The sequence below is a fragment of the Zootermopsis nevadensis genome, unplaced genomic scaffold (assembly GCF_977971745.1).
Source record: "Zootermopsis nevadensis isolate Lab colony 2312 unplaced genomic scaffold, Znev_1.0 Znev_ptg000007l, whole genome shotgun sequence".
NCBI lineage: Eukaryota > Metazoa > Arthropoda > Insecta > Blattodea > Termopsidae > Zootermopsis > Zootermopsis nevadensis.
The window spans coordinates 5603941-5629625 of record NW_028259139.1 but is presented as its reverse complement, the minus strand read 5'-3'; the positions used below and the strand labels follow the sequence as shown (position 1 = coordinate 5629625).

The 25685-nt window shown below is 39.1% G+C and overlaps 3 protein-coding genes, 1 long non-coding RNA gene and 1 other non-coding gene across 11 annotated transcripts in view; 4 read left to right on the top strand and 1 right to left on the bottom strand.

The window, feature by feature from the left end:
• Positions 1-4567, bottom strand: part of CDase (neutral ceramidase) — a 29058-nt gene extending 24491 nt beyond the window's left edge. The window contains exon 1 of one of the 3 annotated variants that reach the window (XM_022062693.2): positions 4366-4567. Coding sequence is in view for 1 of the 3 variants with exons in the window: in XM_022062684.2 (XP_021918376.1) it covers positions 2597-2663 (67 nt within the window). In the remaining 2 variants the exon portion in view is untranslated. Of the gene's footprint in view, positions 1-1279; positions 1606-2596; positions 2709-4365 lie in introns of those variants that run through there. The other 2 variants (XM_022062684.2, XM_022062710.2) reach the window with 2 other exon arrangements.
• Positions 1-5945, top strand: part of LOC147874588 (uncharacterized) — a 145082-nt gene extending 139137 nt beyond the window's left edge. The window contains exons 4-6 of one of the 3 annotated variants that reach the window (XR_015533906.1): positions 1993-2120; positions 4565-4995; positions 5840-5945. This is a non-coding gene — a long non-coding RNA (uncharacterized LOC147874588). The remainder of the gene's footprint in view (positions 1-1992; positions 2121-4564; positions 4996-5839) is intronic. The other 2 variants (XR_015533907.1, XR_015533904.1) reach the window with 2 other exon arrangements.
• Positions 5946-5983: 38 nt separating this feature from the next.
• Positions 5984-23373, top strand: PH4alphaEFB (prolyl 4-hydroxylase subunit alpha-1). Of its 3 annotated transcripts, none has more exons than XM_022062732.2 (11): positions 5984-6133; positions 17461-17696; positions 17914-18065; positions 18736-18906; positions 19544-19708; positions 19868-20031; positions 20521-20772; positions 21217-21441; positions 21738-21803; positions 22187-22352; positions 22606-23373. In XM_022062732.2, exons 2-11 carry the CDS (start codon positions 17500-17502, stop codon positions 22677-22679), a joined length of 1632 nt encoding a protein of 543 aa, XP_021918424.1. In that variant the 5' UTR covers positions 5984-6133; positions 17461-17499; the 3' UTR covers positions 22680-23373. The 3 variants fall into 3 exon arrangements, with proteins under 3 accessions (XP_021918424.1, XP_021918452.1, XP_021918442.1); XM_022062760.2 differs by lacking the exon at positions 5984-6133 and adding an exon at positions 16519-16538; XM_022062750.2 differs by lacking the exon at positions 5984-6133 and adding an exon at positions 16754-16772.
• TRNAY-GUA (transfer RNA tyrosine (anticodon GUA)) lies at positions 6704-6795 on the top strand. The gene is given in 2 exon segments: positions 6704-6740; positions 6760-6795. It is a non-coding gene; the product is annotated as a tRNA-Tyr (tRNA).
• Positions 23374-24825: 1452 nt separating the features above from the next.
• stumps (DBB domain-containing protein stumps) overlaps positions 24826-25685 on the top strand; it is a 61652-nt gene continuing 60792 nt past the window's right edge. The window contains exon 1 of the mRNA XM_087344075.1: positions 24826-25370. The gene's annotated coding sequence lies outside the window, so the exon portion shown is untranslated. The remainder of the gene's footprint in view (positions 25371-25685) is intronic.

The window sequence follows — 25685 nt, the reverse complement described above, 5'->3', positions numbered from 1 at the left end:
TGGATAGTGCTACTGTCGATTGTACGGTCCTGGTGTTTCAGATTGGGCACAGCAGTCTTTTAAGAAAATTCAATTTCACACTCGGAAACCATTGGAAGGAGTCGTTATTGTCTGCGCACGTTCTCATGTCGCTTGTTATCCGGTGGAATGAAAAGAATGTGCGTATACAAATGCTTTTTAAGGAGGTCCAACGTCGACAAAAGGAACAGGGTGAAATCAGACTTGCCATTATATTCTCACTTACGTCAAAGCGTTGCTCTTCTATGAGAGATATAGGGACCCAAGTATAAATAAATCACGCGACAGTAGCATTTTTATATTGGCGTATCTTCAGAACAAAAAGTTTACTCGAGAATTTAAAAACCTTATTTTCATTTAACTGGGAAGTACCCAAAGTATTGTCCGTGGACCACAGGTGGTCCGTGAGCTACATTCAGAATAAGTAATTCCAGAAAAAACTAAACAAAAATAAATTATCGTCCATAAGCAACTAGTTTAATGCGTAAAATTGTTCTTGTGGACTTTGTTTATCGTATGAATTTTAAATTATAAATCCTTAAAATTTCGGAAACCTCATTCTGCTTCCATCTTCGGGTAGAAACGGGGGGAAAAGAACAGATAACCTGTCTCTTGCCCCCCACCGACCTTGCAAACCACCGATACGATCTAGGTCTACCTGAAGAAGGAACCAAAATCTAGCCCCCGAAACATTATGCTTTTACAATTTACACAATTGATGAAGTCCAATAGGACAATTACACATTTTATTACGCACTATTGGCAGAAACATTCAGATAAGAATAACAGACTTCACGATGTCCCTGTTATCAACCAGTGATCTATACGGCAGCACATTATAGTTGTTAAACAACAAGCAGAAAAATCATCAAGTCCCTCAGCAATTTTCAAGAGATCCGAGGGAAAATGTTTTGGACCATTGAGTCAATTGATCACATATGTGTAGAAAGGAAAGCATAAATTGTTAATTAATTAATTAATAATTAAAGATTGCTGTCATTGGGTTGTTGCGCTGTGTAGTCTGGTAGACGTCGATCAAGGTTTGAGAGGTCATGCTGCCTCCGTCCTCGGCATGATGACGGAGGCAGCATGACCTCTGAAACGTTGGTTAACATCGACCAGACTACACAGCGCAACAACCCAGAAGACAGAAATCTTCATACTCACCGCTGTGAAAACCTAAAATCTTACATAATTAATAATTACAGAACATCGTAATCTATTTTTATGTATAATTAACTTTAATATAGATTTACATTACCTTGTTACTTCTTTCCGATAACGCGTTTGTTATTGGTGGAATCCCTTCACTGACTTTACGTGTGGGCGCATAAGTGGCTTTAAAAGTCACAGGGAATGCGACCTATCACTCTTCCAGTTCAAAAACCAAAACCAAAATCGATAAACAAATTGCTTGAATGAAGAACGCTTTAATCAATTTTCTTCCGAAGAACGTTTAGAATAATGCTGTAACCACTTAATTCACCTTCACTGTGTCGAGTCCGGGGGAAAGTGCGGCTGATTTAACAGACCGAAGAGATTCCCACAGTGTAACATTGTGTGAGACTTCCCAGCAACAGATACTCGGAGGAGGGCAGATGCTCGTCTTTCACAACGTTAAAATTTTCGTGTCTAAATTGACCGTCAAATTAGCTTTAATCAAGGGGTCATTCATAAAAAAAATATACTATTTCCCCTCATTTGGCGTTATTTTCTATTTATCCCCTTCCTCCGTCTATTCTTGCGTAAGTTCTCGACACATTTCCCTCCCCCGACGTCCGTCCGACCCCACGCCGTAAAGCCCCCGATTCCCACCCAGGCTTACCCTCCACTTACAACCCCTGTCTCCGTGATGTGATCCCTACTCATCTCGTTGTCGCAATTAAGACACAGACGCATTCTGCGTGTTCTTGTACCCTGAGCACCGAACGGCCATGATACTGCAGTCAATTGTCTACCAAATTTTTTTTCCAGGAAATATAACCACGAACGTAATTCTACAAGTTTAATCTTCGGTGTGACGATCAGTGGCTGTTGACATGAACACCTGGAGTTCACATGTTTACCAGACGCACTTTTTGAGGTTGTGCACCCTGCTGTATGTAAGTCATTGGCCTTGATGACATTTTATTGAAGACACATATTTGCTGCAAAGATCATCGTTCTACGAGTCGCGTTTCATTAAATTCGTGTTTCCGTAGACCAACACACCCTGTGCTTTAATGTGCAACCACATCCAAAACACAGGATGTGCTTTCGTGGACTGTGTTATGTCGCTGGAGACAAGGTAATGAGTCTCCTTTAGCTTTCACTTTAATTCCAGAACCAAATTAATTGTGGCAGAGAGGTTATGCAAACGTGCAAAACACATCTCCAGTTTTGTAACAACAAATTGCAACATCTGTTTTTGTTCAAAAAATTTGTTTCGCTTTCCAGGTATCTAAATTATTTATCACTAATGTACGCATTCTTTGAAGAATTTATTTTTTCATGCCAGGCATTAGGCATTCTCACACAACCTCTCAACCCGCTGAAAGGAATCTGTCACCACAATGAAACATAAAAACTTCCAAAGTACCTGTTTGTAGTTCTTTCGAAAGGCCTGAAGAGAACATGCAAGACGAACCTCTCGTTCTCGTTACCATAGCAACTAATGGCAGGCAGAGCTCAGGATGTTTGCTGTTTTTGCTGCAGTATTGAAAAGGATTGGCCATGACAGAGAACAGAGGACTCTGATTGTATCAACGCATTGCCCGTACAGAACATTTCCATTGCGAAATATTTTAATTCCGTGTACATTGTCAGAAATTATATCCCGATTCGTCATGATGACTAATTATGACCTTTAATTTTCGTATGGAAATTTTTTTTTTTTTTTTTTGGCGTTGTAATCTTTTAAAAAACTTTCTGCCAATTAATGAATACCTTATGATTGATAATTAAGATTCGTAACAATCGATTTTAAAATCATGACGTACCAGTCACATTATTACTAGTATCGTTCCTTGACAATATCGCTCGTAACACGGCCGCGCTGTCCGGGAGAAACAGTTGACGGTATTTTATGGCTTGCTCCAAGATATTGTTCTTTATAGCCACAAGCGTCTTTTCTTTACGACAACTTCACACTGCCTTTAACCCATATATTATTTTATTGTAACTGGATTTGGAATGTTTCCATTTGACTACGTAGAATTGTTGGTAAACACTGTTGTACTGCTGAATATTCCAGGAAGTTGTCTTTATAACAGATGCAAAGAAAATATAATGGCGCTGTATCGGACTCGAGTGTAAAGCTTTACGGTTCAATTGTAACGCCAGGTGGCGCTTTGCCGAGGCTGTTGTGGAGGCTGTGAGAGAGTGATAGATTTTTCTTAATCGCTGTATCTGGGGTTGACTCTGCGGTGATCTGAGTCGTGTACATCAAAAATGCTGTAAATTCTACGTTTCTTGTGCCATTTTGTGTTAAAAGCACGATAAAGTCTTCCAGTTTTACCCTGAAGGTGAATTAGGGGTCATTTCAGCTACAAATCTTTGGTGACTGGGAATATTGTTGGACTTGTTTAAAATATTTTTAATTCTTGGCGAAAAAGAAAGATGGAGGAGCTAACTTCATGCATTAATATTTAATACCTGCTTGTTGATTTATAAAGACTTAGTTTAAACAAGAATTTATATTTACCGTGGTAAAGTGCAACACTTGTTAAACTTCTAGTAGCTTGGGGTCTCTCGTTTAAATGTTACTGAGAGTGATAAACCGCCCTCTGGAGGATCATAAATGTTTGTAAGCAGCGGTAACCATAGCTTACGTCTTGTCTCGTTACAGACACGTACGTTACAATTTGTGTATGCGAGATGTGCCAGGTTTGAATCACATGCAAGTAAGGCTGAAGCTTCCATTTTCAAGATTCATTAATTCCACTTTATCATGTGTCTTTCTTACATTCTCCTTCATTTATCGTCATTTGATGACAAACATGAAAAAAACTTCGATACTATAAATGTATGTAATATTAACAATGACGTCGTTCTGTATTCGCCGTACCACGAGCGAAAGACTTTGTTCTATCATGTAAACTTTGTACCGTAGGCAGAGATCGACAAGAACTGAAAGGAATCGGTCGCTGCCTGTTTTAAACTCTATTTGCTATCCTGGAATTTCCCTGGAGGGACCAAGAAAACCCACGGAAGACCTCGTTAGAATAGCTAGCCTCCGGGAAGTCTGTCTGGGACCTTCCGTTCAGTAATCGCAAACCACCGAATTCGTGAAACTTAAAACTCTAGAAATGAAAGTTGTAGCGAAGAATGTGAACAGTTATTTAACTCGGGTGTCAGTACGGCACTTACCTTAGAGTTATTTCCACGGCTGTTGTATCAACGCTGAACTGAAAAATTCTTGCACATAGTTACGATATTAATCCATAGTTTCACTTCTAAACACGCAGTAATAAAAACAAAATGACGTAATGACTTCATTACAAGCATTCACAACACGCACCTAAAACAGTAATATATGAATCTGAATGGTATGTTTCTGTTCCACCAGGTAGATAACAATGGACGATAGCATCGCATGCGAGGATGTTCCTACATTGAAGCAGGAAGGGTGACGTACACTTTTTGCACACAGCACACACTACTTTTAAGCAAGAATGAATTATGTCATCGTTTTAGCAATTAGTACAGATAATGGCAAGCATGTTACCTCACGTAATGCTAGCCAACCAAGTCTAAGAAAGGTTAACACCCTCTGGAGTACGTAGAGTCAGTCACGCGACGTCTTCTGCTCGCAGTCAGAGTCACCGGCTGAAAACAAGAAATCTTTGTCGAAGCTCAAATAAACAGTATTTAAGAATTCAGTCCGTACCGCAAAGAAAACACAACACTTCACCATTACGAAGATCAACTGGTTAACGCTGTTTAAGGAAATAATCGCTGTTTATTCTAAGAGTCATACTAATCAACTAAATACACTGTGTGGGTAAAATACAATCACTGAATGTTATAGCTGGTGGTACATATAGTTACCACTGAGCTTTAAGAGATCAGTACATATTTATTTCTTTAAATACTTTCAGACGCTGGGAGCGTACCCGATCGGTACAGACATTTAGATGGTTGAAGCAAGTAACTAACCACGGTTCTTTTCCTTAGATGAAGAATATGTGGAGCTTTACCTCCATGGTGTGTTGCTTAGTCACAACGCCTTTATTGCTCGTGTTTTAATGCTTGAAATTAATTTCCTTTTTCACTAACCTTGGTTGTTATAATATATATAACGCTCCGTATTGTCTTTTAGTCTTTTCGTTGGTGTCGGTATGGTAGCGTTATCTGCAAAAAAAATCCCAGATTCTCATGTGACTGCGGATATTGTGCAATTACTATGTGCCTCTGTAGTGTAGAATAATTAAGTTCTACTCTGTCGAAATAATATATAAAATACTTCCAACCAAAGATAATATCTAACAACATAAAATAACATCCAGGATGCTGAATCTCTTTTCTGTCTCCAATTTTTTAAATGCAGAATATGTCGAGTATCAATTTATAGCTCTTTTTACCATTATCTTCATTGTTGTTACCAACATCTTAATCATTATAATCATCAGTATCAGTATCATAATTAAGATTGTTATTAATATTAGCATTGTCATCTTCAATATCGTCACTATTGTCATTACAATCAGTTATCAGTATCATTACCACTCTTTCCATTGTCATAATTTTTAGTTGCATATTTTATCTTAATTGCCATTGTTAGTATTGTATTTTCATCGTTGTTATTATCTTGTATATGTTTAATATTTATTTAACTTTGCAGACAGGTTTCTTGCTATTGAGATATCTCCAAGGTTGCCATGCCGCAGAATTGTAGAATCGGCCTATAGAGTACAGCACATGCAAGAACCTGTAAATTCTCATTTCCACGCTAGATGTCAGATTCATACGGTTGCCACAGCCAGGGCGGAGCGCTCCTCGAATGCAGTGTAGGTCTACCAACATGGTGACGCAAATGGATGGTGCGTTTGAAGACAGCTGAGTTAGATGTGTGTACCGAGTTCTGTGATGCTGAATTGGGTCCGAGATGATTTTCTGATTTCATCAGTTTTCTGAGGTAACCATTATACAATTTCGGTAACAGTATGGCATACATGCGTTTCCTGGCACGACTATTTGCAAACTAATGACTATGATGAACTATTAATTTGTTATTTCGTGTATTTGATGTAGGTTATTGAATCTTCGACTCCACTGAAGTATGTTCGTAATTCACGTACGTACTATTTTGGCATCTTGTCACAAATGCTCAATTTAAGAATCATTTTCTAATGAAAAAGAGTGTGATATGGACATTTGATGTCCTCCAGTTGTTATTTATGGAGCTTTTTTTTCCTACCATTGCCCATAATGTTTGAAACGTCAAATATGTGATCTATTCGGTGTACTAAACATAATTGTTTTGTTTTTTTTAATTTCAAAGTGACAATGACTTGCTTTCAGTTTATTTTCATACTTCATGATTGCTTTCTGCTTCAAATGCATGTGTTTATTTTGAAAGGGCAGGGCTGGAAACGAAACATAATACAATATTTCGTTCGCAGTGAATGATAAAAAAATTTTGGTAATAATTTGATATATTTTATAAAGACGAGAATATAAATGTGCATTGATCATTACTCATCAACCTCTGGTAGCTCAGTTGGTAGAGCGGTGGACTGTAGTTGGTTGTGACGTGTGGTTATCCATAGGTCGCTGGTTCAAATCCGGCCCGGAGGATTTTTTTTTCTCTCCAGCACATCAAAACTGTTTTATTTGTAGATTATCATGCTAATATTTTCAAGTACTCTTTTAAATTTGATTGTATTCAAACGTTTTGTGCTTCTGAAGTCAAAGAAAGTCGACATCCATGTTCACAGTTACGTCGATTCCGGTATCGATGTTCGGGGATATTCCGGCTTTAAGGGTCGCTGTTTGTGATTGTGTTATACGTAAATTATTATAATCCTTGCCATAGTAGCGCCTTTAAGGAACTTATCCATTATGATTTGCATGAATTACCGTAAAATCACTGCCTGTTACGCCAAATAGTTATCAGACATTCTACAGGTTCCCAGTTTAATTTTATTTTCAAAAAAGGACTTTTTCTCGCTGCTTACACTAATTAGATTTGGCTTTAATGACGTGCAACTTTTATTCCCATGCATTCAGTTTTATGTTTGAATAATAATGTTACCAACAGAAAAAATGTTATTTCTTGTGTTCAGCACAGCTTCTTTGGAAACATTTGTTCAGTAGTGCCAAATAATGTGTGTTCTTTGAGGGTGAAAATCTGACATTTTAAATTAAACTCTTCAAACGCATTGACGACAGGGCGTCGGGAAAAGAAATACAAATATTCAAGGACCTTGGAACCTCATATAGGACGATGATGTCAGAGCCGTTTCGTGTGACACTGTGCTATTTGCTTAAGAGTGCATAAAGCAGAGATGGTTCACTTTTCAGATGCTAGGCGAGGCAGAGGAAACATGAATTGCGCTACAACAATATAATTCTGAACTGTTCTATACGCATGCGCGAACTCTTCGGCCCCCCCCCCCCCACTTCGACCCAACTTCGGGATGTTTTTTTTTGGGGGGGGGAGAGAAGGAAATATCGATTTTACGCACATGACAGATATAATTAAATCGGGGTGATACCACGGGTCCTCAGAAGTCTGTCTTTTATTGTTTATATCCTGAACTTCATTCATTTCCATCAGAACTGTAATTTAACACTGAATTCTCAACATATACGTAATCAGTGCTCGCTTTTTAATAAGAGTGGTGACGAACGACAAGCATGCAGTGTCACAAAGTACGTGACGTAACCTAACCTAAATGCGAAATAAAAATGGAGGACAATCGTACTGAAAGTTTACGGTTGGGATTCACTCACGGCAACACGTGAAATAATTGAATTCAAATTTATCTTAAGGCGGCTGTAACATAGCACAGGCGATGGAGATTGAGTCTCACCGCGTGAGCCAGGTTCGATCCCTGATGGCTTCAAATGAGATTCGTGTTGGGCGAAGGCAACAGGTTCTTCGATTTTCCCCTGCTAATCATCATCACGCCATTTTTCCATGACCATCTGTCACTGGCCCTCGAGGTGTGCATTGTCTTGACCAGGCAACACGTGGCACGTGTCCAGTCTCCGAGTAAAGGAAAAAGTTGTTTCGTTTGTAAACTTGCGTGAGGATAATACGCCTTGCTAAACTTCTGTTACTTTTATTATCTTAAAAAGGTTTTAAAACAGCGGTTATACCGGCAGACATCTGCTAAAGGACTCATTTATCTGCGTGAAGGAAAAATAAATTATGGCCGATGACTTTTTAATTTTAGTCCCGGAAATATGTTTTGAAAGGCAAGATTACTTTCTCCATTAAGATAAATACCAATCAGGAAGATACAAAGGCTTGGTTTTTGGGCAGTAACCCAGATGTTGACTTCGCCTGTGTGAATTTTGAATCGTTTCGCTTACGGGCAGTATAAAAAACAATGAAAAGAAATCGTTTCTTTGTTCAGGTTTGGTTCCGTGGCCCAAACCTTTGTTCTCGTTATGTGCATTGGAAATGTTTGTTTAAAAATGAAGCCGTGGGTCTCTCGCTGGCGTATATTAGCATTAAAGAAATTCAAGCGAGACAAACATGTCTCAATTAGAAATTTCCATTACGAAAGTTAGCGAAATCGATTGAGGGGCCAAGTTTACTTTTGTCCGGAAACATGTCGCAACGAGAGTTGGGCAGAAAAACCGGCACACGGGGCTCTTAACCTCCATGCCCTCAGGGCAGAGACAGACGCGAGCTTCCGCTGTTTTGATACTGCGAGCCATCGAGATTTGTGCGGGTCTCAAAGAATTTTGGTTTTGGGGTTGTACAATTCATGTGAGATCGGTGTCCACCGTTTAAACATTCTTACGATGATCGGAGGATGATTTGTACAAGACATGTAGCATGCATGGGAAAGATTATTCATGCAAAATTTTAGTCGGAAAACCTCAAAGGATGTTCCCATTTTCGAGACCTAGGAGTAGATGAGAGAATGTCTGTCCCGGTTTGATCTAACTTGTATTTCATAAATTGTCCCATTGGATTGGTGAATATTTGACGAAATGAAGTCGTTATCTTAAGTTATGTTTAAACAACATATTTGCATCTGCAGCAAACGAAGATTATCGCCGGTGAAATTTGCAAAACAGCGAATCATTTCTGAACACGTCCCTTTGTTCTTTCACGATGCTGTCGTACCTTTTAGTCCTTTGTAGTTGCTGAATAATTCGCGCCAACTTTATGCAGAGGCAAATTTCAATGTTTACTCAACCGATGTTATTTTAAGTCGTAATCCTTGCTATAATATTCTGCCCAAGCCTGCAGCCACTGACAGACTCAAAACGGAGAAAGAAGTGACTCGAGAGGATTACAAAAGTAAATACTTGAATGTTTATGTGGTTCCAGTGTTATTAGAGTCAATATGTTAGAATTGCCTGGGTGGTCGGCCAATGCGCGCTAATTTGCATTTTAATTGTTCTCTGTGCAATTGTGTGTATTAACTCCAAGGCATTCTGCAGTCGTGGATAAGTGGGGTATAAAACGGTTGGCATTTGAAGTAAACATGACATACAAATTAGTCACGTTCTGTTGTGACATCTTAGAAAGTTATTATCTCTGAAGTGACAATTACCTTTCCTTATCGGAGTAAACGTCTCTACGCTGAGAACAGTTCCATTGTTATAAAATACCTTCCTTAAAAGGATTGCGGAAGACTGGTATGTAAGATGAACGCCCGGTATTCGAATGGAAGGTAATTTAATTTAATATAATTATATTTGTTTAAATCTTGTCAGTCTAATCACAATAAAATTCCTATTAAATATTAAAATATTACTATAATTAACATTTAAATATTTAAAATATATTAAATGATGTTCTCTATCGAAATGTTCGAACATTTCGATAGAGAACATCGTTTAATATATTTTAAATATTTAAATGTTAATTATAGCAATATTTTAATATTTAATAGGAATTTTATTGTGATTAGACTGACAAGATTTAAACAAATATATATTTATCACAATATGACGCAACTTTATCATCTCATTAATGTAATTAATAAACTCTCAAATCCGAATGATTATGAACAACGGGACAGACCACAGTCCTAAAATCGAAATGATTCAGCTTCCCAATAGCAATTGTGAGAGAAGTTTGTTTTAGTGTGTCACGAGGCGTTTGTGTTTTCGTTTTCCAACTGATATGTTCACTTGTCGAGCAGGGCAGAGGTCACTTTGTGTACGGTCTGCGTTACACTCGCTCCTTGAACAGAATCACATACCAATGTGACGCTGTGGTACATTGCCCCTAATCAGCTGTTTACTGATGGGATATCCGTGATCTCACTGCAGAAGTGCGCAGTACGGGACGCGCATGGCATTGGAATCCTTTGTGGGTTGAAATGCGCAGGTCTGCGTTCTAGGGTATTGTCTTGTCGGCCTGGTCCCTGCCCCGAGGAATCCCTATTTGACGTGCAACAGATTAAATTTAGACGGCTGTCTTGTACTATGGTAGAAGTTTGCCGACGTTTCAGAGGTCCTTGTTGCTTCGCTGTTTTTTGATGTCACCAGAGCGTACAATACTGTTGTTACGGTTGCATTTTAAATGGAACAATCTGTACATCCGTTAAGGTCAAGTTCAAAGCCATGTACGTTTTGTTCGTTACAACCTGTGAATGAAAAAGTGGCGTATGACTGGCTAAATGAAGATTGTTGTCTTCTGGGATTTTCCGCTGCGTAGTCTGGTAGATATCGACCGACGTTTCAGAGTAAACTTTTTTTGAGAGGAGACGTATTCCTGCAGAAGGAAAGCTAACATTGTCGTTGAGGTAACAAAATGTATTTTACGTGGAGTGGGCGGCGACACGTCGAGAATCATTTCGTGACTGGAGGTGATGTTATGCACGTGGAATGCTCAATAAAAGGTTACGTACGTTGAAAGTTTGACTGAAATGTGACTTTCTTTGCTGGAAGATCTGTCATGGCGTAATTACAGTCTTGCTGACGTGGGTGGTCGAGGGATAGACAAGAAGTGTGCTTGCGATGGAAGACGGAAAAAAAGCAAATCAAGATCCGTACTCTTTTAAGAACATTTTATAAATTACTTTTGGTGTCCAGTTTAATATCGTCTGGAAATTTTTTAATTTTATTTTTGAGCTAAAGAAAGGATGGACAAAGTGTCTTCATCGTCTGCTTTCAGCCATTTGGTTGATCCTTTTAACAATTTTCCTTCCAGAACTGCGATTACCTTTTCTTGCTCTGGTGATTCATTTTTAGGTTTTGTGTTAATACTTTGTATCTCAGCTGGAGCATTAATTTCTTCTCTTATCTGGCTCTTCTTCCATCTGTTCCGTCGACTCCACTTCATCATCTCCTTCATCAACGCTTCTTTTGGTTTCTTTTACGTCCATTTCCAGGAATCTGAGTTGATCGAAATATGTGTTGGTTCCTTGGGGCACGAGCATTTATGTCGGAAAACCTGACGAGAGGAGACCAAATACGAGATGGATAATATTAAAACATACCCAACAAAAATAGGCGTAAGAATGTTGACTGGACTCATCTGGCTTCGGGCGGGGACTTTGGCGGCTTCTTGTAATTACGTTCGGGTTAAGAATTTACGGACCAGATAGTGTATTTCTTAACCAGCTGAGCGACTGTTAGCTTTTTAATAAGGATATGATTCATAGAGTTTGTTATATTTGGTATCTGGAGACCCTATTTATTCCGGTTTTTTCAACCCCCCCCCCCCCCCCTTCCTGTTCCTCTCGTAAGGCCATCCGTTGAGACTTCCGCCATTGTTTGTCAGTGGCCACAGCCGCCATGTTCCAGCTGCAGCAGCAAAGTCCTCGTCTCTCAGACGAATGAGTCGTGCTGTATCCGTGAGATTGCTCTCGGTTCAAGTGGGTGTCAGTGGGGCTGACGTGATTGTTCGCATGTCGGTCCAGCGAGCGATGTGCCACTGCAAGCAGCGATGTTGCCATCTCAGGGTCGCGTTGCTGACTCAATTGGGCTGGTTCTGTGTCGGTTCAAAAAAGGCGAAGTCTGACCCCCGCGGTAGTCGCGTATTTGCACACGCCTAAGCCAGAAGTAAATCTTTAATGTTGCCTGCGATTCTGATTACACGTATTTGGCACCAAAGGACGAGTTACTAATTAACTTCTTCTGTAGTATTTCATACAAGTATTATATTATAATGCCGCAAAATATGTGGCTTGCCGGCTTAGGCCAGCACAGAAATTTTAATTTGGTTTGATGGTTCATGCCGTTGGCTGTATCTTCAGTGAATACCACAGAAGTGTTCAGGAACTTGATAATGACTGAACGTGTGACAAATGTTAAATAACCGAACAGAACTCCTGTTTAATATTTGGGTCGCACCTAGTTCATATCTCGACCCGGGAAACGGCTTTTTCCACTGAAAGATTGGAGATTGTATCTTAAATGAGGCCACGACTGCTTCTTTCCATATCCTCGACAGTTCGCCATTCATTTATCCTCGTTGCGTCGTTAAAAGAACCACAAACGAGACAATTCGTATGACAGTATTTTACAAGACAAGGTTCGAATCTGATGCTTTTAAAACTAGAAACATAAATCGTCTGACGTCACGTTCGTCGTCGGAAAGCACAGAGTAAGTAAGTCACTAAAACGCTATGGTCTTATCGTGGTCATCAAGACAAGCAGTAAAAGCTATTGGATGACGTCACATTTCTGCTTTCACAGGACAGCACATGAGGAAGACTCCGTCTCAGTTTCTCTTCCTGACATTTTCAAGTCTCAAAAAACTGTGTTCATCTGTTTCTTTGAGCTTTATTAATTTTGTGTTTGAGGTATTCCCCTCCGTCTGTCTCACCCCCCCCCATTCCAAACGTTATAATTGTTAACACATTAGATTAATTAATTGGTGTCCCCCAAGCAACTTTTTTCCTGCAGTGGTGGTCAATCTACACGCGAAAGCAGTTAATTGGCTGTTTGCTGCTTCAGAAGTTTGTCACTGTCTTTGCTTGGGAACTCAAAGGCCTTGGTAATGTGATGTTTGCGTTATCTTATGATTGTCATTGTTCTAAATAAAGCTCCTAGACTCAGCCATCAAATAAAAGTAACAATAAAACAACAACCAATGGGACCCGCGGGCAATTGCCCTTTTATTTGAACATGGCGCTGAGACCCGGTCCATGTTTATCCCCAAAGAAACTTCGCGTATGGCGTTATTAACCCTAAAAACGTACACACGTTGGAGAAAATCTATGGTTCATGATAAATGTTGGCCAGACGTAGAAGACAGCGGTTTCGTGGTCAGCGTTGCACACCGTAAGGCCAAAAATCGCTTAACATTGTTCCCATGGCAACGGGAAAGACAATTATTGTAGTCATGAGCATTGTCCTGTAAGGACGAATATCCCTCAACAGGTTTATCATGTGACGATTATAGTACGCACATTTTTCTATTTAATGTAATAATTTTTTGGTTCTTTTTAACTCTGTGTTAACTGTAACGTTATGTATCATGGAATTAGATCAGATGATGATTGTGCATTTTGAAATTTAAAGAGTTGTGGCCTGTGTCAAGCTGCCATTGCAACATTCGCCCGAAACGACTAAGAAAAACCACGAAAATAACACCCGCTTCTCGTCTGACGGGTCATGGGAACGAACCAGTGATGAAAGGCAGGCATTTGTGAGCATTTTTACGTGTATGTGTGGCAAATTAATTGTCGCATGATGTGGTCGTGGTATGTGCATTATACGTGTATTTAATTGATTATTTGCTTGTTTTATGACGGAATATTGCGTGACGAGGTTGTGCGATGTGTTTATGACCGCTGTTGGAACGGAGTTTTCAGAAATTAATTGCCAGTTTGACTTGAGAAGTGAGTGGGTCTGTTAACGTGAAGTAAGCTGTGTGTGCAAGACGTTCAGTGTTGTATCGTGCCTACATCCATCCACATGTCATCCTGTTTCTTGCAGGAATGTGCAGTGTGTCTGCGGGAATCATATACCAAGCTCGCTGTAACACTGAACGAGCCGTATTCCTGTCTCTTTCGGTTCACTGTTTAACATCCATCGTTCGACGGCATGTAGTCTCAGCTGCTGACAGCGTCGTTAAATAAGTACAGACAGGGCCTAAATATAGATAATGTGACGATTGGTCAGGGCTCTCTCACACGTCGTTGGGAAAGAGATTTGTTTTGTGCAGAATTTTTAAGGAAATCTTCATACAAAATTTCACGAAACCGAAACTGCGTTCGACGTCCCTTAGAATTAAACGTCAATGAGGTCAGAAGGTGGGGGGTGATACCAGATAAGAACGCACGTAGTGTCCGTTCAATAAACATTATTTCACAGCGGCGAAAATTTGTAGCTCGATGTCCTAGTTCGTATGTCGCGAATGTTTTTGAATTGCATAGTATATTTCGGCTCCGGGCTATGCCCCCCTGGGTATTTCGGTCAGAGTGACGAAGATTTGGTTGTACTTCGAATGGCTGTGCGTCTTTAAACAGCCATTCTCGTTGCGGGTTTGAGACAGCGTTTCGGCTTCAAATTATAAGCTGGAAACGGCGTTACGTTTTGCTGCCCGAGCTGGAGATTGCTACGTCACGCGGTGCCAGGGACCTTTTAAATCACGACGCCATAGTTCACAAACCTGTTGGCAGCCGAGAGTCACGATTACAGTCGCTTATTCAAGTACCATAATTCGTTTCTGTTTGCGTTTCTCGTGAAAGTGCATAAAATTACGGACGCTCCCGACGTGAATAATATACATCGCGATGAGGGTAAGTCACGTTCTTAAAACAATACAAAATGTAAATATCAAATTGTAGGATTCGTGAGTTTAAGTTTAAGTGGGGTAAGGGTCAGTAAGTAGTCGGCCCGACCTCTAATTTATGAATGTTAACTCAAGCAGGAAGTCCTCGTATGTTTGCTTTACGATAAATCTCTATAATTATATACATATGCTACTCTGACAAATGCTACTTTATTCGTCATATCCTAATGTTACGATATATGTGCTTTCACTTTCCTTCTTAGTTTCCAATTAAGTTTTCTGTAAGGATGCTTAAGTTTTGAGTTAAATGTCATAAACCTTAAACCAAAGCTTTTTATCTTCCATAATACAGGCCCTCATCTGCTTAACGATGCATTGTTTTGTTATGTGATGGCGTCAGTCACTGCTGGCGAAATTGTCAGGAATATTAATTAATACGTACTGACTCATGCGATAGACAGATAAAATGTTATTCCAGTTGTGGGGGGGGGGGGGGGTGTTTACTACTATACTTGACAAAACAAAGATAATTTGTAGCCGAAACAAAGGAACTGCTTAAATTAATGCCACTTAACGAACTCCGTGTATCTGAACCTTCTAGTAAAAAAAAAATACGCGTATTTTATGCAACCCGAAGGTTCGTCACCGTGTCCACAAGAGCCCGCCACCGGTCCCTGTCCTGATTCAGCTTAATTTAATTCACAACCCCAAACCTATTTCTCGAACACACTTTAATATTATCCTCCCATCTACATTTAGGTTATCTGAGTGATCTTTTCGCTTCGGGATTTCCAACAACTGTTTTGTACGCATTTTTTTTCCATCTGCGTCATTAATTCCACATTCCCCGCCAATCGTATCCGTGATTTGATTACGCTGATGATATTCGGCGAAAAGTAGGTCCTCATTGTGCAGTTTTTCTGTCCTGTCACTTTCCCCTTTTAGGTCATATGACGGATGAGTTTCATGGAGTTCTTTATATCTAATGTTATACCGTTGGATTGGAGTGCAATTTTAACCCAGTGGCGTGCTCTTGTGAAATGTTTTTGAACCTTCGCTTCCGTATTCTTCGCCATTTTACCTGGTGTTAATTTCTCACTCAGTTCCGCGGGAAAGTTAACATTAATACGTAAAAATTAGAGCCATAGGATGCGGTTAATGGCAAACTGAACATCCCATGATGTTAATTTAATCATTACGCATTTCGCAAGAAAGGCTAAGCAATAGACGCAATAATTTTGCACACTTTGTCATGTGAAGTTCTCTGTGAAAGTGAAATTAATGAAACATGCACCAGGAAATTGTTTTTTTCTCACCAGTGATGTGGAATGATAGATTTAACACAGACACAAGAGCTAGAAACTGCTTCTCTTACTGAGAACATGTGTATCATTGTGCTTAACGCCCTCCACCCCAAAGTCTTGAATATAGAAAACAGCTGATGCGTTACTTCATTACTGACACGCTAGCTGCCGCTGCTATGGCGCGCGCGCGCACACAAATATCGAAGAAGGTCGCTACCGATGCGCAGTCTCTATTCCTCTCTGACATGGATCACAATCTGCATCGATATATAGAATCTGCATGCAATTTTCACATTGCGAGTTTCGATAATCGATTATGGCCCCTTGCATTGTCACGCCGTGTGGTTATAATACAGGTATTCTTAGTTAATCCGTTTTCGAAAAATGCTATTTCAATAGTCTTACGTAATTTAGACCGATTTCAATTAATGGCGCTCTCTTTAATATGAAGTGCTTGCCGGCCGATCAAAATTTATGCGATTGACCCAGTCGACTTATTCATAGAAGACTACTGTCGCAAAAATCGATGTTCTACGTTAGAGCGCTGTCACTGTCTGTTGCTAGTTCCATTTCCCTCCACATAACCTCGGGTGAGATATACATAGCAAGGTTTCGCCTCATTGTTGAAGACTGGTGAACCACATACAAATATAGATCAGCACAGACACACATAAACATGTTTAATTCCTTGTAAGATGTTGTAACAAGAACTTCAAGTAACGTGGTCTCCCTTTGGCTCTAGAATTTACGTGATGTTTCTCATCATTAGATCGAACAATTGTATAATAAGAAATGCATTTTTTGTGATAAAATACTAAAATGACATTTTTATGAATATCTGAAAGGTTTAACCTTTATTTCCTCATAATGTCAAATGTCATATACGACAGTGTTTTTGCCTGATTATGTTTAATTAGGAAAATGTTTCAAAATGGTCACGTATATAATTTATGACAACAGTGCTTAATGTTTTAAAGTGTCGATTTCTTGTTCATACAATTTTATCCCACCTCCCTTCATTTAAATCCATGATACTGTGATAAATTTGAAAATTATTACTGCTTATATTAATTCTAATTGACAAAAAAAGTTAATTATTTGTATAGGTCTTCTTTTGTCAGTAATAGTTTCTGCTTTTTGGCCCATCTTATTGAAGGCCTTGCATTCGATTTTGTATATCCCATTCTCTGTTCCTCCCTCCACATGTGACACGCAAAAACGCCTTTCTCCTGTGCCACAAGATGTAAATCTGAGATTCAGTCATTAATCACCTTTCAGGTGTAGTAACTGGAAGAGAGTGGTAACTTGAGAACAGCAATGGCCATTTCAATCCTTCAAAAGTTGGCGTGGGCTGCAAGCTTCATTCTGTCCTCATGGATGATTACAGGGGTTCAGACTGAACTGTATACGTGTCTAGCAGACATGGAGGAATTGCTGGAAACCGAAGCTCTTCTTATAAGGACTCTGAATGGTTATATTCAGGCAGAGGAAGAAAAGTTACAGATGTTAAGAAGGTTAGTACATTTTCAGTTTTGGTTATGAAGAAACTTGTTTCAAATTTTAATAAAAAAAGTGTTTCTGAGATTGTTTTAACTGTACGACTTTTCTTTTCGTGTGATTGTCTTTAGATTTAAAAGTTTTGTGAAGAAATATTTCTTCCTAGCTGTTCCCTGAGACGAGTTGCTATGATAAACGTTTCACCACAGTTTCTTCGATGCTTTGTTACAACAGGCACGCCGCAGATTATGCAAGAGAACACGAGGAAGCCAGTGAAGATGTTCAAAGCTATTTGTCAAATCCCATTAATGCATACTTGTTGGTAAAACGTCTCACTACTGACTGGAAGGAAGTGGAGACGCAGATGGTAGATGATGTTGGCAAAGGTATTATACGACACACAGTCATATTTGAAATGAGCATTGCATACAATTCTGTGATGTAAACAAAGGTACTGTTTGTGAGATTGCCATGTTTGAACAGTGACGCTTTCATTTCAGTAGATTTTGTTCTATTTATAGCTCTCTTTGTTAAAACACAATTTTAGTTTCCATGTACAAAGTGCCAGTAAGTCTCATTTGAGTCTTCTTTGTATAAAACAGAAGGTTTCCATTCCATAACATATTGCTTAATATTTATTATTTTATTATTTATATCATCATCATCATAACAGAAGGTCACATCCCACATCTGTCATCCACTTTCTTACTCTGTGGCTCTACAATCTTTCAAGGATCTTGGCCATTTCACATATGGGAGGATTCTTAACCTATTGAGACATTTGCTACGACTCCTTGGATGAGTGGTCATTGTATTTCAAGGCCTCTTCCTGCACATAACAGCACAACTCAGAGAAATGCGGACAAACGTCCATGCATTGAGCAGGTTTCGAACCGATGATAGTGTCGGAACAATCGCTGACCTCGCGCCAGATCAATATGTCAATATGGGAAAAGGAAAATATGGTGTAATTGGCCTATGGCCAATTTTTGTATACGTTCTACCCATCGCATCAGTAATGTCACCGCATTTCTTATAATTTGTTACTTTCTTCAGTTTTTATACAGAACATCACAAAATTCCGAGATGTACTCAAATTCCCATCAGATGAGGATTTAAACGGAGCAGCCGTGGCACTTACCAGACTGCAGGACACGTACAAGTTGGACACTGCTTCTGTTGCAAGAGGGGAATTGAATGGCATTCAGTACAGCACGGAGCTGTCAGGTGAAGCATCACTTTCTCATTTTCTAATGAAATTGAACAGGCACTTTATGTTTACGCCTGTTAGGTTGTAATTTACATGTGAAGTAAAATCTATTATGACTCCAGCTGTAAAATTACCTATTTTGGAGTTAGGTTAGGTTTTGGAAATCTACTTTACTCAGAAATTCTTTTCTATTATCCAGTTTCTACAAGCAAAATTCTACTGCAAAAGTAATTTTGGTAAATACATTCCAACTGCTTTGGATAAAATTGTACTACCAACTTATTAACCTTATTTGCTGTATGTAATGGCTTACACGTGGATCAGTTCGCCACGCATCACATAGCATGTCAAAGCCCGACTGGCAGCGATGAAGTATGGGTCTTTAAATCTCCTATTCCCATACATTAAATTGTTATTTATTATTCACAACTTCAGATCAATTGTAATTAAAAATATTAAACTGCCAACTAATGGTACACATGCAAAACACAAATTGTGATAAAATATTTGGACATGTCAAGAATTATTCCCTGTAGGAGTTTCAGCAGACGTCTTACCCTAATGTCATACATAATGAACACCACAAAAATCCTTTGAACACAGAGGAATAAATGATCACGAAGTAGATGCTCAACATTGAATTTTTCTTTGCAGCTGGGGATTGCTTCGAGCTTGGCCGTCAGTCTTACAACAACGGTGATTACTATCATACCGTACTGTGGATGACTGAGGCGTTACAACGCTATGAAGACGAGAACAATAAAACAACAACAAAATCTGATATCCTTGAATATTTGGCTTTCTCAACTTATAAGGAAGGTAGCTGAAATTGTTTACATGGATATTGTTACTAAATCATCATCATCACGCCAGTCTTTATATTAAACACAGTATCTATGAGTTTCCATCTCTTCGTTTTATAGTCCAAATCGTATTGTGTTCATGCTTCAGATTTGTGAGATTCGAATACATTTTCAGGGAATGTCCATCGAGCTTTGAAATTGACAAATGAATTACTGGACATAGTTCCAAGTCACCAGCGAGCTCTTGGCAACAAAGTATATTATCTGCAAGATATTGAGAAGGCATCGAAGGAGCAGAAGAGAGGAGATGACGGAACAGCAGCTGTTCAAAGTGACCAAGTGAGTTCACCTGCAGAAATTCTGTGCCAAGTCTGAATTAGGTTATTTTACAAGACTTAAATGCATTTTAGTCCTCTCCATGATGATGAATTCGAGAGCATCTGATCCTGTTTTTTCTAAAGTTGAGGTTGCTGTTGATCAACTCACAGAGAATTCTTCTTTCAGGGTTTGCTCCATACATAGACGAAATTATTGAGGGTTGTCAAAATGCAATAACTTGCAGCTTGTTTAATTTCTAACCTTTCTGTTTGAGGCACAAATGTTAGCCACCTTAAGTAGGCTGTGTGCATTAAGATATTTATCATTCAGTTCTTCATTTAAAATTGTAATGAAGTTATAATTAACTGCTGTGTGCCAGGATACCCCATCCTTTTATTTGCAGGACTACATGTCTGAAGGGAAGTAACAACTTTAATATTATACTTAGGAAGTTAGCTTCATCCAGTTGTTAAATATATTGTCCTGTGAGTTTTCTGTTACGTTTGACAGATTCCCGTGGCAGAGAATAAACAGCATCTTCCTGAACGAGATGTCTATGAGATGCATTGTCGCCTTGAGCACATCATGCCAGCTTCTATATCGTCAAAACTGAAGTGCCGATATACCAGCAATGGTAACGCGTTTCTCCGACTTGCACGAGTGAAAGAAGAGGAGGCTTACCTTAAACCATTGATCTTAATCTACCACGACGTAATTTACGATGATGAAATTGAAACTATTAAAAAGTTGGCAATGCCTAGGGTATGTTGCTAATTGTCTTTGTTATTTTGTTATTGATGTTGTGAACAAAGTAAAGGCCAGTCACTAATCTAGCGTGTCAAGTAGCCTGAGTGCACTGTTGTGTTTAACATTCAGCACGTTGTTACTCAGCGATAATGTTTTCCTCGGTATCTGCTTAACGTTATGCGTCTACTAATCTGCGTCAATTTTTATATGACTCTTCTGTTTTGTTACAGCTTTTAAACTCTTATGATAGAGAGATTATGCATTATGCCCGAAATTTTCTTTTGTAGTTCGATGTGTTATCAGAACCTAAGAGACTGGCCTAGGTTAAAACAAGTTAGGAAATATATGCATTGCATAACAGTTCTGGAACACTAATCAAGCTTTGTGAATAACACCGGTGAACATCGCGTTTGCTGATGAAGGCACGTGACATTTCAGCGCTGTTTTTGCTTTCTGTAGTTTAAGCGTGCCACGGTACAGAACTCCAAGACTGGGGAACTGGAAACTGCGAACTACCGCATTAGTAAGTCAGCCTGGCTGAGGGATGACTATCACCCTCACGTAGCTGCCGTGAACAGACGCGTGGAAGATATCACGGGCCTGACAGTAAATACTGCCGAAGAGCTGCAGGTTGTCAACTATGGTATTGGGGGCCACTACGAACCTCACTTTGACTTTGCGAGGGTGGGTGCAGCATATTTTTGAAATATCTTTTTACGGTAGGGTTTTTACATTCTTTGATGATGTAAATATATTGTGATAAGTTTGTGGAGCGGGTAAGTACAATAAAATATAAAATACAGTTAAATCTTCATAATTAATAAATAATACTATAATATATGCCTGTTTACATTAATAATTAATGAATAAGGAGTGAATAATTAATCCCCATCTGTTGTGCATCCTCTTCTCTGTATTACAGAGATTAATTCACTAATTTTTAATTTGTTAAATCTTCAGACTTTTGTTTTTACTTACAGAAAGAAGAAAGTAATGCATTTAAGAGTCTAGGAACTGGTAACAGAATAGCCACATTTTTATTTTATGTAAGTATTTTCCCTGTAATTGTTATTAGTAGATGGATAAGGGTCACATAGAGGAAGTGCAGCTGAGATACAGTACAAATCCATATTAAATATTAAACATGGACATTTATGGATTTTATCCATAGAGTATATCTCTTTAATGAGATGATGTGCTGTCACAGAATGTAAATTTTTAAAAATTTGTAAGCTTTTCTTGATAAAAGAAAAAAAATACTCAGACTGTCTTACTTCAGCCCTGAAGATGGAAAAGTATGTTGCTCTGAAACATTGGTACCTGCGTACATATGTTCAGCAGCTCCGTGGTAATGTTACGCTGTTTTAAAATGTCGTTATTGTGTTTCCTGAAAAAGTTATGTACTGAATTATTCTCGGCATCTCCGCAGATGAGTGACGTCTCTCAAGGAGGTGCCACAGTGTTTCCACAGATTAATGTTGCGCTGAGACCTGAGAAGGGTGCGGCGGCATTCTGGTACAATCTCCATCGTAGTGGAGAGGGGGACATGGACACCCGACACGCTGCCTGTCCTGTACTTACCGGTTCCAAATGGGGTAAGTAGTTCAAAGCTTTTTATCAATTAATTTATTGGTTCCCTAAAGGTCCATGACAATATTTAATTGAATATCGGCCATTGTCCAAAGAGAGGAGTAGAGCGAGTGGCCAGTGGCCAATGTCGATGGTATTGCTAATGTGAATATTATTTCTCTTTTATAATCCTTGACATTATAACCTATGGTTATTTATTGTTGACCTTTTCATACACATGTATTTTATTATATTTCATTCTGCCTTCCTGTATTGCAGTTTCCAACAAATGGCTGCATGAACGTGGACAAGAATTCAAAAGGCCGTGCGGTCTTACATTTGATACGGCTTAAAACCTGCGTGTGAGTCGGCGTAGTTTCAGTTTTTGATTCTTTATGAGTGACACTGTCACAGGTTAGAGATTGTTGACCTATTAATGTGATAGCGGAGCCTGTTACAGTGCGCGTAATCAGAATTAAATAGCGCCAGATGTATCCCTACTCCCCCATACATCTTTGTGGTTTGGCGCTTAATTAAGCACAAAGACAGCTTTGCCATTTTGTGTATTTCCCCAGAGTCAGAAATTAAGATTAATTAGTTATTATTTATACTTACGCATTATTGTGCCATACTGGTGAAAAACTGCACCAGAACTATAAATGCGTCTCAGATGTTGTTACTGTCTGTTGTAAAGTGAAGACATTAAGTCTGTCCTTTATCCAAAGATGGAAACCGATTGGTATGTAATTATGAGTAATAATTCCATTTTTACTGAAAAGAAGAGCAGTTTTTTGTATTCCTCCATGTGTTTGATGAAGTCATTATTGCCTTTCATATTGCTAAGGTAATGCAACAGGAACTTCGATAAATGAAGCACAAAATAAACCCAGCGTGCTTTAGTAAATTAATAATCTCAGTTTGTAATTCTGTGAAATAACACTCATAGATGTTCTAAGATGTAATTTTTGTTATTAATAAGTACCGTAAGTCTGAAGGGATCAGTGTTATCAATCGATAAAGAAATTTAATAAAAATGCGAGAAGATTATTTCAGTTCATAACCACATCACTTCCTCTGAAAACTAAGGACGTTCACTTGTTTAAAAATGTGTTCATTTGGTGGAAAGTTGAGACGAATAAGGGACTAAATAACTATAATTTCCAGATAAAAGTTGACTGGGACAGAAATGCAATCGGTACATCCACATTAATTTAAGAAACTAGCAACCGATCGGCTAGTGATCTGCATTTGTATACGGTTTTGCGTGTCACAGCAATAAATTGTTCGGCATTAACTGACAGGAAAATGGTTTAGATGAACTTTAATACTTCAGGGGGGTAATATTGAGATTGATCTTAAAGAAACGGTGGGAGAACATGGACTGGATATGAGCCAGTGGCCACTCTTGTGAACACAATAATTAAATGTTGGATTCCATAAAATTCAGGATATTTAACAGTATTTGAAAAGATGTTAGCTTCTCACGAAAGCCTCTGCTGTGCCTCTGTAAACGATTACAAAAGTAAAATACAAAGTGTCCCCATGGCAGAAAGTCGGCACTTCACCTACATTCAGCTCAGATCATTACAAGTCAAAAATGAATAGTAGTCATTTTTGCTGTTCGCAATACTGCAAGAATTTTGAGACGCAGAAAACCAGCAATGAGTAGTCATTTTATCAAGATTTGGTAATACTGTGGAGAAGAAAGCTCAGCATATCTTCTCTTGACGCACAGCTACGTTGAGCAGTTGTTTCAAAAGTTACTGCTTTAGTAAGAATTGTAATACAGTAAACTTGTCTTGCTGGCCGCTTTGAATAAATTATTGCTTCAATAAGAATAAGTGGGAGCCTGAAGAGAAGCAAAGCTTTGAGAAGCCACGGCTGCAACCAGCCGAATGCCACGCGAATGGGCTACCGGTGTGTTGGTAATGTGGGAACACCGCTAATCTCAGTGGAGACTGTCGGAGAAGAACTGACGAAGAAGTTGACCAGGACCTGGGAGAGAAGTAAGAGAAGGCGTTATCAAGTTCAGTCCCTCGTTTGACACTGATCATGCTATCCAAGGTGAGTGACAACAGCCTGATCGCTGAGGGATGGGCACAGAACAAGCCATGGATTGTAACCATTTGAAGGAATCGCTAGTAAAGCTGACAAACTGTGGACTGGGGCACCAAGTGGTTTGACTGGGCTGAGAAGAGAGAGCAGGTGCATGGCCACGAACATTCCACCCAACTCTGGCCATCAACGGGGTGGTTTCGGCGAAATTCGAGAGGGTGCTAACGGCGCTGCCTGATGACCCCTTGGAGGTAGCGAATAGTCTCGTGAAAATCAAACACTTGTTTGACAAAGGCAGAAGATGCCTGTGCGAATCGTGAATATGAGCTGCCAAGACAGTAACTCTCTTGAGGCACGACCTTGGGCCGCTGTGAATCTATCACATTGACAGCGCTTATAGACGATTTGGAACCAATTTCAGAGGACTCAGCGAGTCTGTTAGTGTGGTATTAAGTGCGAGGCCGAAGCTGAGTGATCCGGGTGACACGACACGCATCATCTGGAATCTCCACAGATTAATTTACGAACTGTGATAAACAACGCGATCTGTCGACCGCACACTATAAATGCCTCCAATATCGTAGGCCATTCCGAATTTAGGCCCTGGAGTATATAAAATTATGGCGGGGTGCAAATCAGTCTTCAGTTGATTGTCAAGTGGTAGCATTGGTTGTGGTGGTTTGTGAAGTGTGCCGTTTGAGCGGTTGCATTGCCGACCGGCGTTAGAGAAATGCGACGTACATGAAAACGTTTGTTATAGACGGTTAACCAGGACTGATTTGTGAAACGACTAACATTAATCTAGGAAATAGTTCCTTGTGATAGTGTGAAATAAATCCATCGCGTGTTTTGAGCGAGGAACTCTAATTACCGATTGCGTCACGTAATGATGGCAAGTTAACCTATGTACTTATTCATAACAGAAGGAACACAGAAATGAAATATTTAGTGACTAGGTGCAGATTGATTTATATACTCAACACATTTAGGTAAGTCTTTTGATTTTATGTACTATAAAAATCCTTTGCAGTTTCTTCACTTAAGTGCTTTCATTCAATTTCCTGATCTGTTCTCCAACATGCCATACCATAATTTATCGTAATCTACTCTATTTTTAATGCTACTTTCTTGTTATCTTATTCATGACTATGTTCAACAGGACAGGGACTTAAACACTTACCTGTTTAATTCTTTTGAATGTTCTTATAGAGACATAAATGCATTCTCTATATGTTTTGACATTCACTACTGCCATCTTCATGAGGATGTTTTATGTTTCTCAACTCTGAAAGCCAAACATATAT